The 15,251-nt window shown below is 41.7% G+C and overlaps 1 protein-coding gene across 3 annotated transcripts in view; it reads right to left on the reverse strand.

The window, feature by feature from the left end:
* MTOR (mechanistic target of rapamycin kinase) overlaps nt 1-15,251 on the reverse strand; it is a 61,509-nt gene that overhangs the window by 42,845 nt on the left and 3,413 nt on the right. For all 3 annotated transcript variants that reach the window (XM_052691756.1, XM_052691759.1, XM_052691758.1), the window contains exons 5-28: nt 14,738-14,938; nt 14,248-14,382; nt 13,522-13,797; nt 13,122-13,230; nt 12,095-12,281; nt 11,780-11,908; nt 10,989-11,233; nt 10,665-10,880; nt 10,054-10,259; nt 9,443-9,565; nt 8,942-9,031; nt 8,759-8,851; nt 8,252-8,386; nt 7,778-7,907; nt 7,305-7,555; nt 5,332-5,418; nt 4,812-4,979; nt 4,466-4,578; nt 3,937-4,099; nt 3,599-3,691; nt 2,730-2,876; nt 1,790-1,932; nt 541-703; nt 256-401 (exon numbers count right to left, since the gene is read on the reverse strand). In XM_052691756.1, the coding sequence (XP_052547716.1) occupies nt 256-401; nt 541-703; nt 1,790-1,932; nt 2,730-2,876; nt 3,599-3,691; nt 3,937-4,099; nt 4,466-4,578; nt 4,812-4,979; nt 5,332-5,418; nt 7,305-7,555; nt 7,778-7,907; nt 8,252-8,386; nt 8,759-8,851; nt 8,942-9,031; nt 9,443-9,565; nt 10,054-10,259; nt 10,665-10,880; nt 10,989-11,233; nt 11,780-11,908; nt 12,095-12,281; nt 13,122-13,230; nt 13,522-13,797; nt 14,248-14,382; nt 14,738-14,938 (3,749 nt within the window). The remainder of the gene's footprint in view (nt 1-255; nt 402-540; nt 704-1,789; nt 1,933-2,729; nt 2,877-3,598; nt 3,692-3,936; nt 4,100-4,465; nt 4,579-4,811; nt 4,980-5,331; nt 5,419-7,304; nt 7,556-7,777; nt 7,908-8,251; nt 8,387-8,758; nt 8,852-8,941; nt 9,032-9,442; nt 9,566-10,053; nt 10,260-10,664; nt 10,881-10,988; nt 11,234-11,779; nt 11,909-12,094; nt 12,282-13,121; nt 13,231-13,521; nt 13,798-14,247; nt 14,383-14,737; nt 14,939-15,251) is intronic.

Raw genomic sequence — 15,251 nt, forward strand, 5'->3', positions numbered from 1 at the left:
TTAAAGCCACTCCAAGTAGCCCTATACTGAACTTGAAGGTATAAGGGAGGAAATCAGAACTATCCCCACCTTTTCAGCTTCCTGTAGCAGAATTTAGCAGTCAGGAGTGTACATCTACAAGCTAGAGAAGGTAAGCCTACAACAGAAACTTATGGTAGATACTGAAATTCTAACAACTGTCCATATACATCTTTATATTTTCCTAAATTGGGAACCGATGTGGGAGCAAAAAAATCTCGTCAGTTGTGGTCCTACCTGATAAGAGACTCTAGAATGGCTGGTGTGGGACCCTTCTGAAATTCCAGCTCCTTGTAGTGAAGAGCCTTGGCATATGCTCGGCATTTGGCTGCTCTCTCCCCCAGGAGGACAATGCCATTGTCATCTCTCAGCGGCAGTGGACCCTGGGTAAAGCACATACACCAAAAGAAAGTTAATTAAATAAAAAGAAAGTGAGAAAGTATGCATGAACTCTTCACATCCTTTCTATGCACCAGACACCTGCCAACTACCCAGTGTTAGAAAGCTTGACAGCATGTCTACCTTGTCGCTGTGTTCCATGAATTCTGCCAAGTTCAGCAGTGTCTGAGTGACCTCTGCAATGTCCTGAGAAGTCAGGGCCAACTCAATGCTTCGGATCAACTCATCCTGCTGGTCTTCATTCAGTTCAGACCAACATGAAACGAAAGCAGCATTGAAGAGATCTCTGAAGAGACAAAAAAAAAAAAAAAAAAAAAAAAAGATTACTCGTGAGAAAAAGCATATTTGACAGCAAGCAAAGATAGCTACAAACAGCATGTATGTATCCACCTGTGAAACACAGCGGTTAGCTTTTACAAAAGCAGCTTCTGTACCAAATACTGAGACCTACATTATAAAAATACATAATAGGATGAGACAATATGAGAGTAAGAGATACTACTATCATTTGCTAGTAAGTATTTTAGGCTAGAACTAATCTTCAGAGCAGCTTTTATGTGAATGCTTTTATGTGACAAAGGATGGGGCCTCATTTGACTTCGGTTACAAATGAATACTGCGAAAATAATTGGGCATTTCACCAGATGTGCACAGACACTTTCTGAACTCACTAGAGGACTGCAACAGCTGGAGACTGCATTAGTGGCAAATCTTGGGGAGGGAGAAGGAATGGTGATGAAAAAGATAGCGACTGCCCTTGTCACTATTAGTGCTCTGCAGAAATCCTGTGAAATGGATTTGTGATGCATTTGCAAGTACGTATGGAGGACAGGAGCATCATCTGTCTACCTAGGAAGTGCTGACCTTTTATCACACCCTTTCAATTTCCTAAGTGACAAAGCTCACTGTAACATAAAATTAAACCAGGGCAAACACTTCCCTATCAGCAGTAGCCAGATTCTTATGTACTGAGATGACAAGTGTCTATTGTAATGAAGAGATAACTGGGCAACTGCTTACAGAAACTCTACACTTCTCCAGACATTCTGGCTGCAAGCAAGCACAGCAGCTTACTCCACTCCATGGAATTTTTATTCACCCACAACAGACCCATGAGACTATTTCATACTCCAGTTCCACTTTTATGTGTCTTATGTTATTTCTAGACTAATACGCAGAATTCCACTGAAGATTTTGTGCACATCGTGGAGCTGCCAAGCGCAAAGGCTGGAAATGAAATCAAGTTGCCAACTATTTCATTTGTCCCAGGAACTCTATTTACAGAACCTAAGAGCTTTTAAGACACTTTCCTTATAACCTCTGGCTTGCATCTGCAATTTCAAGTGACCTGAAAAAGACATAATTAATGTACCGAGCCATAGGATTATATGCCTGAGCCAGGGCCCAGCATGAGCGCAAGGATGGTGAGGATGAATCCTTCAGCAGCTCCAGACTGAGTCTTCTTAGCCATTCCAACCAGTCATCTTTGGAGACTCTTCTTGCTGCTCCCCAGGCCTGCAGTACAAAGCAAAACAATTTAACTACCAATCTAAACAGAGCACAGTCCAAAAGCAGAAGAAATCCATCAAAAGGAAGCATTACTTCTTCATAACTCCAAATCTATTTCTGAGATTCCCTTTCCAATTCTCTGAAATCCATTTACAGTTACCAAATAATTCGCGGTAGATCAGTCTTATTTCTAAGAAATTCATTCTTGTCACAACAAATATTTAACATTGATAATTCTTTCCCTGCAAAAACCCATCAAGAGCTGAAGCTACTGTTGAAACATCAGCTTAAAAATACTTAAAGCATTTAGAACTACATTTTTAAGTCCAGCATTTTGAAGCCTATCCATCCTGATACTGTGCTGAATGCTGCAAACATTTACTGTTTAAATTAATGTAGCTATTAAGTTCTACAGCAGCTTGAAGAGAATACAATAAACAGTAAGATATGAGGGCAGTGGTTGATTAGAAAAAAGCAGAGGCTCTGAAGTAGATGCCTCTAGAAACTACAGATGATTCCTTTTAATCAAAGAAGCCTTCTTAATACTTCACATAAGGAGAAAGCATCAAGATTACTTCAGTTTTTAATGGCCAGATAGCGCAGCTGCTCCTAACTTTAAGCCCCTTAGCACCCTCTGATTTTGAAGGGATTCTCCAACACTACCTTGACCTTGTGCTTATGCAAAGCTAGCAACAGAAAAGAGAAGTAAAAGAGAAGTAAACAAATGTGTAGATGCACTGAACAAACTGCTTAGTTTAGACATAATAGCTTCTTCATCATTCTGTGCAGAGCTCCAGTTTTACCTTCTGCAGGTTGATGGTGCTAACATGTAATTTCTTCATAGGACCTGTTTCCACAGGACCACTGGCCAAGGTTTCTCCCTGGTTGCTTCTCAACATCCGATGTTGATAAATCAGGGGATCCTCCTCTTCATCAGCAAGAGTATAGCCCTACAATGAACAGTTCACAGTGAGGACCACACCTACACAGATACAAGCAGTTTTCTGTAAATCAAATGGATGATGGTCAGGGCATTAGCCAACCTCACAACTCAGTTTGTGAAGCAAACAACTGTGCTTCATAATAATGATTATTACAGCTTACAGTGAATTCGAATGATAGCCCTTTCATACTTAAGATAACTTTGTACTAAGATAACTCCTAGTATGAAAGGACAAAATAATACACCAATGCAGAATAACTTGACTTTAAAAACAAACACTTTATTTCTACTCATCTCATTACTCAGTGTGGGACAGCAATGCACTGCTTGTTCTATACTAAATTACACAGCAGTTAGTGAGTTTTTGAAATGTTGGCCCTACTGCAGAAAATGAGACCTTGCTATCTCATTGTTAGGTCTTGACTCTGTGGAAACAAGTAGGGGAAATTCACATGTAAGAATCTCCAGAAGAAAAAGCCATGATACTGACTACAAATTTCAGTTCTTATCTAGGACTTGCAGTGATTTTTCTGCGGGAAGTAACTGAGACCATTTGACAACAGTTTTCCCAATCAATCTCAGACTCCTTGCAGATATATACTTAATACATAAAGATAGCAACTACTCTTCACTTTACAAATACCTTGAAGTCTCCCGACTACATCAAAATCAACATGGAAACGTTCCTCAAGTACTTCTATGCTAACACCAATATACATTTCAACTAACCTTTACAATTCTGCAGATAAGAACATCGTAGCGTTGATGGTTAATCCTGTGTCGCACCAGAACTTTGTTCACCATCGGGATAAAGATCTGGTACTGCACAAGGGAACACATCAGAAACCAGTTACTCAGAAGAGCATAAAATCCCACCTTTGTTTCACTGATCTGATAAGAAACCAATTATGAATGTCTACTTTAGCAACACCCGAGTCCAGAATCAACTAAGAAATGGAAAGACTGTTCTATATAAAAACCCCAAAACACTATAACATAAATATTCAACTTCAAAGCCTTGATCTTTTGGACTATTCTCTCATCTATAACCCTTAGAAGTGCATTACCTTCTTTCCCAGCTGGAATACCAGAGAGGAGAGAGTGTCCATTGCAGTTGTTCGTAGCTCTGGGCTCTGATCCAGCGTTCTCACAATGGGATGAATAATTCGTGAAGCATAATCAGTAAAATCCAGAGACTCTGTCAAGCGGTCCACAGTTTCAAGAGCAGCTCTAAAGTCACAGCAGAAAGAAGATTTCTAATCTCTCATGACACAACAGGAGAAATGGAATGTAAAAAATACGCAAGTGATTCATGCTCAGACCTCCTAAGCATCAGAAGTAATGGGAAGATTATCACCAAAACCATTAAGACAGCTACCACTTGCAGGACAGCTTGCAAGTGACTAGAATGCTGACAGGTGTGAACAGAAAGTTAATAGTCTATACACAAATAACAGTGCTGCAAAGTCCAACTGAGAACAGCCTGCCACGATTTAACGCAGAAAACTAAGAGTTATTTCACTCTACATGTGGCCAGGGAAACCACTGAGGAACTGGGATGTCACAGCCAAAAACTGCGAAGGCACTAACGCTTACTTGCGAGCCACCACTGGGGCATCTGGGGCATCAAACAGCTTTACAATGGGAGGTAGTAATAAATGTAGGTAGTCATCCAGATTAGCTCCAAAGAGCTGAATTGCATTCAATAGCTGGAAAAAAGAAAAAAAAAATGAAAAAGATGAACTTTAAATAAATCAGTCTCCAGAGAAAAGCTGCTTCAACCTTTTGCTTTCAAGAGACTACTGTCTGTACTTCACCCCAAGCCACTGCCAACATTGACCCACAACACAAGCAGCAGAAATCCTTCTAGAAGAAGGCACACAGCCTGCACCTGCCTTGGCAGTACCCAAACCAACCCAGCAGGTTGTAGCTTCCCACTCACCTTGACAGAGACGATTCGACTCTGACTGTTGTCATGCATGAAGACCCGTAACATGTGAGGAATGAGCTGAGGCAGATAGAGCTTGAACTCGCCTCCTAGAGCCACCACAATTTGCTCAATAAGTAGGATAATTGTGCTCTGTATGGAGTTGTTCATGACCCAGAAGTCCTACAGAAGAAACCAGAAAAAAATTAAGTAATTCTCCTTCAGCTAAGTTGTACCAATTACAAGAAAAGCAGATAGGAGGCAGTGTCTAAACAAATCCAAGCCTGTATGGAGGGCCTACACTTCCTTTATAGTTATGTAAGTGAGCAGATTTGGTTTGTTTTTAAAACATTCAGTGCCTCCAGTATGTTTAGTGCTGTTAAAAATAACCTCTAGGCTACTGATTTCCCTTACCTCCATGTGTTTGCAAACAGTACGTGAAAATGAAGTGAATGCCATTTATTTATGAACTCAGAACACCTCCTGTTAAAGCTGTTTTTGAACAGCACAAGACTGTCTTAAAAATTGCACTCACTCTCATGAGGGTGACAATTTCATCCATATAGGGCCGAATGTGACTTCTCACAAAGGACACCAACATCCCCAGCTGCTGGAACAGGAACTAGAAGGAAGAAACAGGTACTGATCAAAGAAGTTATTTGAACACCAGAGTGAACTGTGTTTCACAAGCAATTCACAAGCTCATTTATCAAACAGATAACATGCATATGCTCAAGAAGTGGGGCTAAATTCTTAGTGGCTCCAGTGCAGTGGTGTTTGGTTTTTGTTTTTTAATTATTTTACTTGCATCAAAAATTTTATGAGCTCCAAGCCTCATACAGTCAAGCACATAGATACTTAGGTAAGCAATTTATTAGGATGTGCCAAAGTAAACTTGCAAGCACAAAAGCCAAGACTTCAACTATGACAGAGTTGTGTAATTCAGATTTGAAGGATGCTTCCAAAAATACAGCCCCTAACCTTTCCCCCTGCCTGTTACCCAAAGTGGCACACATTTTAAGATACTCCTGCACTCCTTCCCATCCCCAAAAAGGTATTCAGGTGAAAAGTCACTGGGGAAGAGAGTTTGTTCCTTGATATATTGCCAAATATATCACTTTTTTTTTTTTTTTTAAATGATGTTTGATATAATAAGAGAACTTTGAGACAATTTTATTCATGTATACTATGACAATTTTGCAATTCCTTTTCCCCTAATACAATCTTATGCACTCACTTGTGGCAATGAATTTATTTTTGAAATTGGTATAAAATAACGAGGATAAAATCTCCTTGTCCATAAAATAAATGTTTACAGCCTTTTTTCCCCAGGGAAAGTAGGAATATGGAAATTATCACATATTAAATATAGTTTCTTCATGCGGTATTTGAAGACTACAGTCAAAATGCAGTGAAAGCGAAGCTCAGAGAAAGACAACAGGTGCAAAAAGTGAGGAAGAAACACAGTTTCACAACACAGTAACACAAACCTCTTCAGTGAGAGCAGCACACCTGCATTTACCAAAAATGAATGCTGAGCTCCTGTGCTGTGCCTTTTTTTGGAGTGTGCTGAAAAAGCATGCTTACATGTAGGACAAGGACCTGCTTCCTTTAGGCTTTAGTGCCACATGTACCCACCTCAGCTCTCGTCCCCAGTACACTTTCACCATGTTCTTTTACCTGAACATTTCTAATAGGTGTGCACAACTACACAGCTTTCAAGCAGTTAGATCAGCCACGTTCAGTTTGGCCAACCCAGAATACTGAGAGTTTTTCCTTCCAATCTGAGTAGTAGTTCAGCATGGGAGAAAACAATGGTTTTACAGCAGGGTTGGGAGTCTGCTAAGGAAGCACCCATCCCACCTATAAAACAGTATCAACAACCCATACAAACAGCCCTTCCCACTCCAGAGATTGTTTTCAGCAGCCTGAGAAAAAAGCTTGGCAAACAGCAGTCGTCTCTGGTCAGATGCACCACCTTAGGCCAATTATCACAATTTTCATTTCCTCCTAAAACTGAAAATTAAGTGGGAAGGAAGAGAAAATGCTACTGTGGAATTACTGTCCATGCTGCTCTGGATGTGAGCAAATTGAATTTTCCTTCTCACAGATGTGCCAAAGTACACAGTTCTATTGGAAACTTGAAGAATCTACCTCTACTATTTAGTAACTGCAACAGTGTGCTAATGCAGAGATCACTGAAAGCTCTGGGAGCTGCACAAGCTGTTTTCCTATGGAAAAAAAAAACAGCTTGATAAACAAAAAAAACACCAGAATGAGATACTGTCCACATAAGGATTATGCTCAGAAGCTTCAATAAGAAGCAGAACATTTGTTTCCACTGGATATTCCATCAAATGTCCAAGGGAAGAAGAGGCAGAGCTGTACCTCACTTCTGCAGCATGCTAAGCAGCAACACACAGCACAGCAATGCCCAAAGCCAGCTGCTTTCTCTTTTAAATGCATTCTTATTTTAAGGCAGTGGAACAAGGGAAGGATTGTACACACCTCTCGGATGGCACCATCACAAACCCTTATGACATTAAGGAACGTTGGCATGACCTGGGGCAGGAACTGCACACACTTCAGTCCAAGGGATTTGAAAATAAAGGTGATGGCCTGAACCACCATAGTGTGGTGCTGGGACAAGGACTGGTCTCGGAAAATTCTCATCAGTGCCACCATAGAGACAGCTGGATAGAATTCATCCAGAGGGAGGTTTCCCATGTTCACCAGCATCTCACTGGTACTGTAGTCCGCTAGGAGAAAGAAGACAATGTCAGAAGCTATATATTAAATGTTTTTCAATACCATAGCACTTCAAGAGCACCTTGTACAACAATGATTTGCTCAGAAGAGAAGATAAACTGGTAAGAAAAATAAATAAACAAAAAAAAAAGCCACAACTTGTTTGTATACTGAAGCTCTTTGTATATTCACTTGGAAGAGAAACCAAAAGAGATGTTTCCCCAGATGCTTACAAGAATCCTGGCTAGATTTGGACTCCGAGAGGCTGACAGCAGAAGCGTCTCGTGACTGATCAATCATGCCAATGTTCACCTTGTGTTTGTAGGGGTCCAAAGCACCCAGCAGCCCTAACACACGAATAGCCTGACAAAAGAGAAACAAAGAAAATTTGTCAGAAGCGCAGCACTAAGGCAAAAGTCAACACGTGAATCCAAGCTTGGAAAGGTGCTGAGGATTAAAGAAAGAAGATCTGGAACCAAAACGACTGCCTGCAGAAAGCATCAGTCCTTTCCATCCAACTGCTGGAGGCCGTTTCACTCATTCACGTTTTCACTCTCTTAATTCTGCTTACTGTACTCACGTCAGCCACAGCAATTATCTTTCACTTTTTGTCTTTTAATCTTTGTTCAGAGGCATTTATTTCAAATTTCAAAAGCACTCTTCAAAAAGCTTTTAGAAAGAATTGTGAGAAAGCTTTGTGTTCGTACCTCTCTACGGGTGCCCTGGTTCTGCTCAGTCTTTAGGAAGTTCAGAAGCACCTCCAGTAAAGTTGGGTACTTCCTGTATGGTTCCACCACATAACCAGTGCTAGCCACAAGCTGACCCAGTGTCCAAAGAGCCACCTGGAATGGTTAAATCCAGAAAAGACTCGTTTTGACCAGTGAATGTATTATGTCATGCAACACAATTGGTGACTGACTTAATTGCTATAACTTGGAGATACAGTTCAAACAGGCACCAAGACTGAGCGCATGCATTTCAAAGAAAACTACTTCACTTTTTCCTTCTTTACCTTCAGAAGTTCAGTGCTGTGTCATGAAAGAGGCACTGCAATCCCCAGCCTGTGACACAAGTCACAATGTGACTGTGTGCTATCCAAGAGAGAAACTCGAGTGATTTAAAGTTTTGTTCTAGCAGCTGTGATGGGACACAGATATTTCATTACCTTTTTGTCACAGAGAACAGCAAGTTTAGTGCAACTGTCAAACACTTACTTGTCTTTTAGCCAGCAGGGAAGAGTCCTGTAGCATGTCCATAATTATAATGAAGAGTTCATCCACCCACTTCCTCATCTCCAGCCCACTGACCTATTGAAAATCACATAAGTTCTCTGTCTAGCATCACCTGAAGCTTGACAAGGGACAAACATGAAAAAGAGACTCTTGCAATTTCCCCACCTGTGCAAGCTCCCCTATGGTAGCTAGAACGTTGTTAATCACCCCTGGATTTGGATCTGGATCAGGATCTTTCAGTTTCACAATCAGTGCCTGGGAGGAAACAGAGGAACAAATTAGAATGTGCTGAGATGACTTCTTGCTGTGCATGAAATACTCCAAGTCTTCTTTTCTTTCCTTTCCACCTAAAATTCCTCAGAGGCTGAACGTGCATCACAGTACTTGAACAGTAAATTAAAACTCAGTGTCACAAACTTTATGCAAATCCAGAATCAAATTAGGTTACTCTGTCATATACATGCATTATTACTCTGGGTGGCATCCACACCAACCAGATTTTCTACTATGGACTATTGTCCACTATTCTGCTACGACAAAGTGAAAGAAAAGCAGCTTCTGATCAAGGTGGGGGTTGTACACCCACTGCTGTATCATTTCACTCCAAAAATCAACAGAAAATGTGCGTGTGAGGGAAGCAAACAGAAGGAGAGAGACTGACTGTACCTTAAGGATAGGCTCCATATATGGACGAATGAGGCGTGGAGCGTTAGAAACCAGATGACCCAACATCCTGGCACTTTGCTCTTTAATCCTACCAACCCCACTGTGTTCTAGTTCTGTTAGAATCTGCAGAAAAGATGATGGAAGCATGAGAAATAAGAAAATAAAATATAGATAAAAAAAACTTCAGATTTCTCTCCTATCCAATGACACCAAAAGACAAAAAGAACCTCAGCACTTTTAAATGATATTCTACATTTGCACTCCATCCAAACACTTAATTGGAATGTACGCCTTCAAAACAAGCACACTCGTGTGCAGCAGTGCCTAACAGTTTGCCTGACAGCTGTGCAGAGCATTCTTCCTCAGTACACTTGGAAAGTGCTCCAGCAAGATAATCACAGAGCAAAATGGTGACCACCACCCTCCCATTTAAACACATCCCTAGAGCTTCATTCCAAACATCCATCAGTAAGAAAGGCTTGCTGAAAACTAAGCTGGTTGATTAATACATTCACTCACTCTCCCTCACATTCACTGCAGTCAGGCAGCCCAGTTCTTTAGCAGCATTTTCATCTCAATTACCAAATACTTTGCAGGTTTCCCCTCTTTACCTGGATTAACATCTTGCGCAGGAAAGGCATGACAAAGGCAGGGTTCATGCTGCTCAGGCGACCCACAGTGCAGATGGCCAGCTCTCGGATTTCAAATACTTGATCGTTCAGGGCCACAAAAAGAGCTTGCAAGTTTTCTGCCTGGGCAAGGTGAGCATCAAATCGCTCATCCAGAGATGCCAATACACAGAAACGTATATCAGGGTCTGCAAGAACACATTCGTTTTTCTTTAAATGCAGTAAGCTCTTGTTTTTATCATTACCCTTGCTCACAACTGGACTCAAAATTCTTCAGAACCTCATTAAAAAAAAAAAATGCTGAAAGCTTTCCCAGCATGAAACACTACCTCAGCATTTTACCCATGAGAAACGAGCTAGGTCAGCCCAACAGATTCAGCGCTGCTCAGTACTGCATCAGTACCCCAGTCAGTACAGCATCAACCTCTTGTAACTATAAACAGCACATCTGGAGACTGTGTGCAGAAAACAACTTGTCTCAGGTTACCAGCATTTTGTCTGTGAAGACTGACATCTTAAGTTAATGGAAAGTATGCTCAGACCCTACATCAACGCTCGGTAGGAGAACCCTTTTCACTGAATGCCACACTAACCTGGGTCTGTTATTCCAACCACAAGCAGTTTGCTGAGAACATCAGCCACAACCTGCACTGCTGTCTGACTGACCACGTGGGCATGGCCACTGATGAGGTGGATGGAAGGTGTGAGCAAACGAGAGCAGGTGCGGGCTGCTTCCATCCGTATCTCCTTGTGCTCACTGTTCAGAAAGTGGTCTGCACAGTGCCGGACAAACTGAGTCAGAGAATGCCCTAGAAAGAAGAAGACAGGAACTTAACGCAAGTTTACACCTTGATTACTGGTCTTACTGGGTAACAGGAGTTTAAGGAAACCTTTTGCTTCCTTATTCCATACTTTACCTTCAAACTCAAAGCTGCCCAGCGTACGTAGGGCAAGTGTGATGCTACCCACATCACTGGCCTCCGGGATGTTGGTGAGGCTAGGGGAGGCCAGTTGGTGGGCAAGACCTTTTGGCATGCCTGGATGTCGCAGAGGTTTGTGCATTAAAACAAGGGAAAGCATTTTCAGCAGCCCATCCTGGATATCCTTCTTCAGCTGGGGGATCTGACGACTCAAGTCGTACAGCACAGCTGTTAGAGCAGGGCTGATGGAAAGAAGCAGGCAGACAGCCATTACGTCAGCATACATTGCTATAAACTGCAGTGAATCATCTTACTTTTGCCTCCTAGACACAAAGGCAATTAAATTCAGCCCCAGGTGGTAACATTCCTCTGTACCTTCCCATATTAGTAACTTCACGAGCTATGAAATTCCCAACAGAAACCAGGAGCAAATAAACATTTGTGATTCTCCTTCCCTGCCAGTGTGATATGGCAGAAATCTGCTGCCCTTCAGAGGCTTTCTAAACTTGTGCAGGCTGCTGCCAAGCGTATTTGAACAGGGGGATGTAAAGGAAATTGTCCTTGAATTCACTGGTTTCTTAAAAAAAAGAAAAAGACTTATTTACAGAGACCAATGCTTTTAAGAAATTCAAGAGACATATAATATTACTCTTCTGAAAGAGCGATACAAATCATTTAGAAAAATAGTCTTCCTTCACAACCTGGACACTTCTAAAATCTGCTTCTGCATGGTCAACAACGCCATCCAGTGGCTAACAGAAAAAAGTGCTCCTGTGCCTCATATTTACCTCAGACCCACGGCCAGCATAGGTTCCAGAAGCTCTTTAATGTCCTGCTGGATACTTGGTCCCATGGCTCGTGCCAACATACTAATGCAGGTGAAGACTGTAGCATCAACCTGCACAGACTTCTGCCTCCTGGAAAGAGATCATGTAGTAGTTAATTAACAGGAGCTGCTATTTCTCAAACATTTTTTCTCATCTCACTTCCATTATCAGTCTTACAAAAATAATTGATTTTGACATGATCATTTAATCCCACATCACAAAAATTATACAAAGAACGGGATCTTCAGTTTCTTCCTCTAACTTTGACATACTTACTTATGAGCAAAGTCCTTTGGTGGAAGAGCTGCTTTTATTATTTCAAGGACTTTTGGCAGGTAGGCTTGAAACTCAGATCTGACAGCCACAGAAAGCAAACCCAAGGCCTGGAAGGCTGCCGTTCTCTCCTTCTCTTTCTTCACACAGCTGAGAACGTGGTTCATGGTGTCTGGAAGATACTGATCAGCTGCCCACAAGAGAGAACAAGATAGATATTAGAGGTCCTTTATGTTTATACAGTTGCAGCAGATTTGTAACCATTATTTACAAGTATAAAACCAGGTGACAAACACTGCCATGTAAAATTTGCTGGTGTAAGTGGTGTCCACTGGTCACTGCATGATAAAACACCCACAGCCTCAAAGGCTTTTTTTTCTTTTGAAAAATAAGTTCCACAAAAATGAAAGAGCTACAAGAGAACATTGCAACAGGTGGCAAAAGACACTGCCTAGGGATTATATACACAAACATGAAACACGTACCCTGTTTTTATTGGAAACTTAATCATGACTTTCTAACCTACTTGGCTCAGTTTGATGACATGCCTACAACTCACATATTCTTCTAAGCTTGCTTGACAAAACAGCTGAACTGCAGCAGCAGCTACTTCTCACTTTACCTTGAGATTTTCTAGCAGATGCAACAGAGAAAGACAACTCTGCTGAGTTTTAAGTATTTAACAGTATTAAGGTCACCCTGATTGTGATCAAGAGAGCAGAGTTCAGCCCCAAATGTGACACACTAATACAAAAAATAAATGAGGTTCTACTTCTTAGGGTATCAACTACAGAATTCAGAGAACAGCTTTCAATCCATTTTCTTCATTAGAGCAACACGCTGCGCATCAGATGTCAAGTCATATTTACCCAGAAGAAAAAAAACAACTGTCCTCCCACCACTTGCATGGATGAATTTGCCTGCTCAGCTCCCAAGCACCACACTTCTACTTCTGCATCGTCTGCACAAACTCACCTGGGTAACTTCAAGTACCATTTCCCTTCTAACACTCAGCCACCTGCCTCCTCACCTGTGAATGCTGAAGGACGGAAAGCCGCCAGCCGTGGTAGCAGGTTGAGAACTGTCATCTGGATCAAAGAGTTTTTGCTGGTTCTGCACTTCAGAACCCACTGGCACACCTGAAAGGATATGGATTGGGCTCTGAAGGATGGCTATTGGAAGTAAGGCAAGGCTGTTTATTACCTGGGTACCCTAAGGCATTCTACTGACATCTGGCTTCGGAGCCCATCAGGAGGACAGATAATAACAAATTAAACCACTGCTCCAACAGAGAGAGTTATACAGCTAGAATTTCTGAGTTTTGATGCCCCGATTCAGTATTAGGCAGTACTGTCTAGTAAGGATACAGAGGTCGATTACATTACAGGAACCTGTGGTGTGAATTTGGAAAGGCAAGACTGAACGCTTACCTGATCAAACTTCTCCTCCATTAGATCCCTGCAGCATCGACTTTCTACCAATGTAGACTTTGCTGGCACAGGTGAAGTTGCAAAGCCCATGATTCCCTGGTGGGCGTTGTAACCCAGAAGACCAGCCAAAGCATTTGACTGAGAGGGCTGAAGGGACTGGAAGCTAGTGAAGGGAGTGATGTGGCGAGGTTTGGTACTGAAGCCCATCAGGTCTTTGCAGTACTTGTCATGCACAAGCTGCTGCTGAGTGATCTCCTCCATCTCCTCTCTGAGGCGCTGGATAAAGCAGAAAAGCACATTTGCAAAAAACCACAGGTGACTAAAAGATACCCAGTCCAGTGCTACCTAAATCTCTAAGCAGCATGTTGTATCATTCATATCCAAATGGCTGGAAGACATCAACTAAGCTTAAATTCAGCAAAAAATGTTTGGATATCTAATATCTAAAACAAAAGAGACTGCACTCTATATTATTTTTTTTTCCTATTGTAATTGATTCAATTAATAGCACTTTCCACCAGAGCTTGATACCTATTCAGCCCAAACTCATTGTTGTTTTTTCCTCTGACACTACCTAATTTGAAACAATCAATGCTCTGATCCACATTCAGATCAATCCACTTCAAATACGGTGATTTATTTTCACATGTTGCTGAGCTGCTTCCCACCATCAATCAACAGATTGGCAGCCAAAAGCCACAGTCCCCGTCCTGTTCATCTGCTCACCTCTCCCTCCATACTGCTGATCCTCACGAGCTCGTTGAGGATCAATAAGGCACCATGGATTCGGTCATCACGGTTCATTCCCTTCTCCTTGGCCAAAGTTTCATCAAAACCCTTCTCAGCCTCTTCATATGTATGCTTGGGGGAAAAAAAAATATATATTAAAATCAATGATCATAACAGAGGCAAAGCCAGTAGGAAAACTGTAATTAACACTGCTAGCTAAGAATCATCCACAAGTTGTAGAATCTGCTGCAGAATATTTTCAACAGCACTAATGAAACAGACAGCCATGCCATGGTATAAACTTCATCAATAGCTTCATCACACTTTTGACCACAAGGAAGCAGAGTTCACAATATTCAGCTGCACTGCCCAAGGTCTGTTTGATACTAGGAAGCCTTAAGCCACATGGCAAAGGCAGCAAAGCTGAACTTCAGACTGAACTTAACTCTTCTGAAACAGCTGTTTCAAAATCAAGTTATTTTCTTACTCTGTACCACTGAGGTTTCTGCATTTCTTTTGGTTCCCGCTGAGTGGTGAGGATAAGGCAGGCTCTTAAGGCAGAAACGGCTCCCTCTCGAATGGCCTGTTTGGGATCCCACACAGCCACAAAAATATTGTCAAAGAACGGCTGCACTTGTTGGAAGAAGAAGGTAGGCACACTGATTGCCAGCTCACGCAGTACGAGAACCTGGAAGTGGGGAAAGAAACAGTAAATCTGTGAAAATGAGCACCCATACACAAACCTCAATGTCTAGAATGCAGTATCATTTATTTAAACGGTTAGTGACTGAGCTGTAACCAGTTCTGTCCACTTTTACAGATGATAGCATAATGGTAGCATAATGGTGTCTCAACCTTGTTTAGTCATGAGGAATTCATAAGGTAGAAGTGAGGAAATGCTGCATCTGCTATGACAGGATCACAGATCCTTACAATTGCACCAGCAGAGCTTTTTCCCAGCTTTCTGAGAACCTCTCCTACCACCATTAAACCTAACCATC

Source organism: Tympanuchus pallidicinctus, unplaced genomic scaffold, assembly GCF_026119805.1.
Source record: "Tympanuchus pallidicinctus isolate F22 unplaced genomic scaffold, pur_lepc_1.0 scaffold29, whole genome shotgun sequence".
Taxonomy (NCBI): Eukaryota; Metazoa; Chordata; class Aves; order Galliformes; family Phasianidae; genus Tympanuchus; species Tympanuchus pallidicinctus.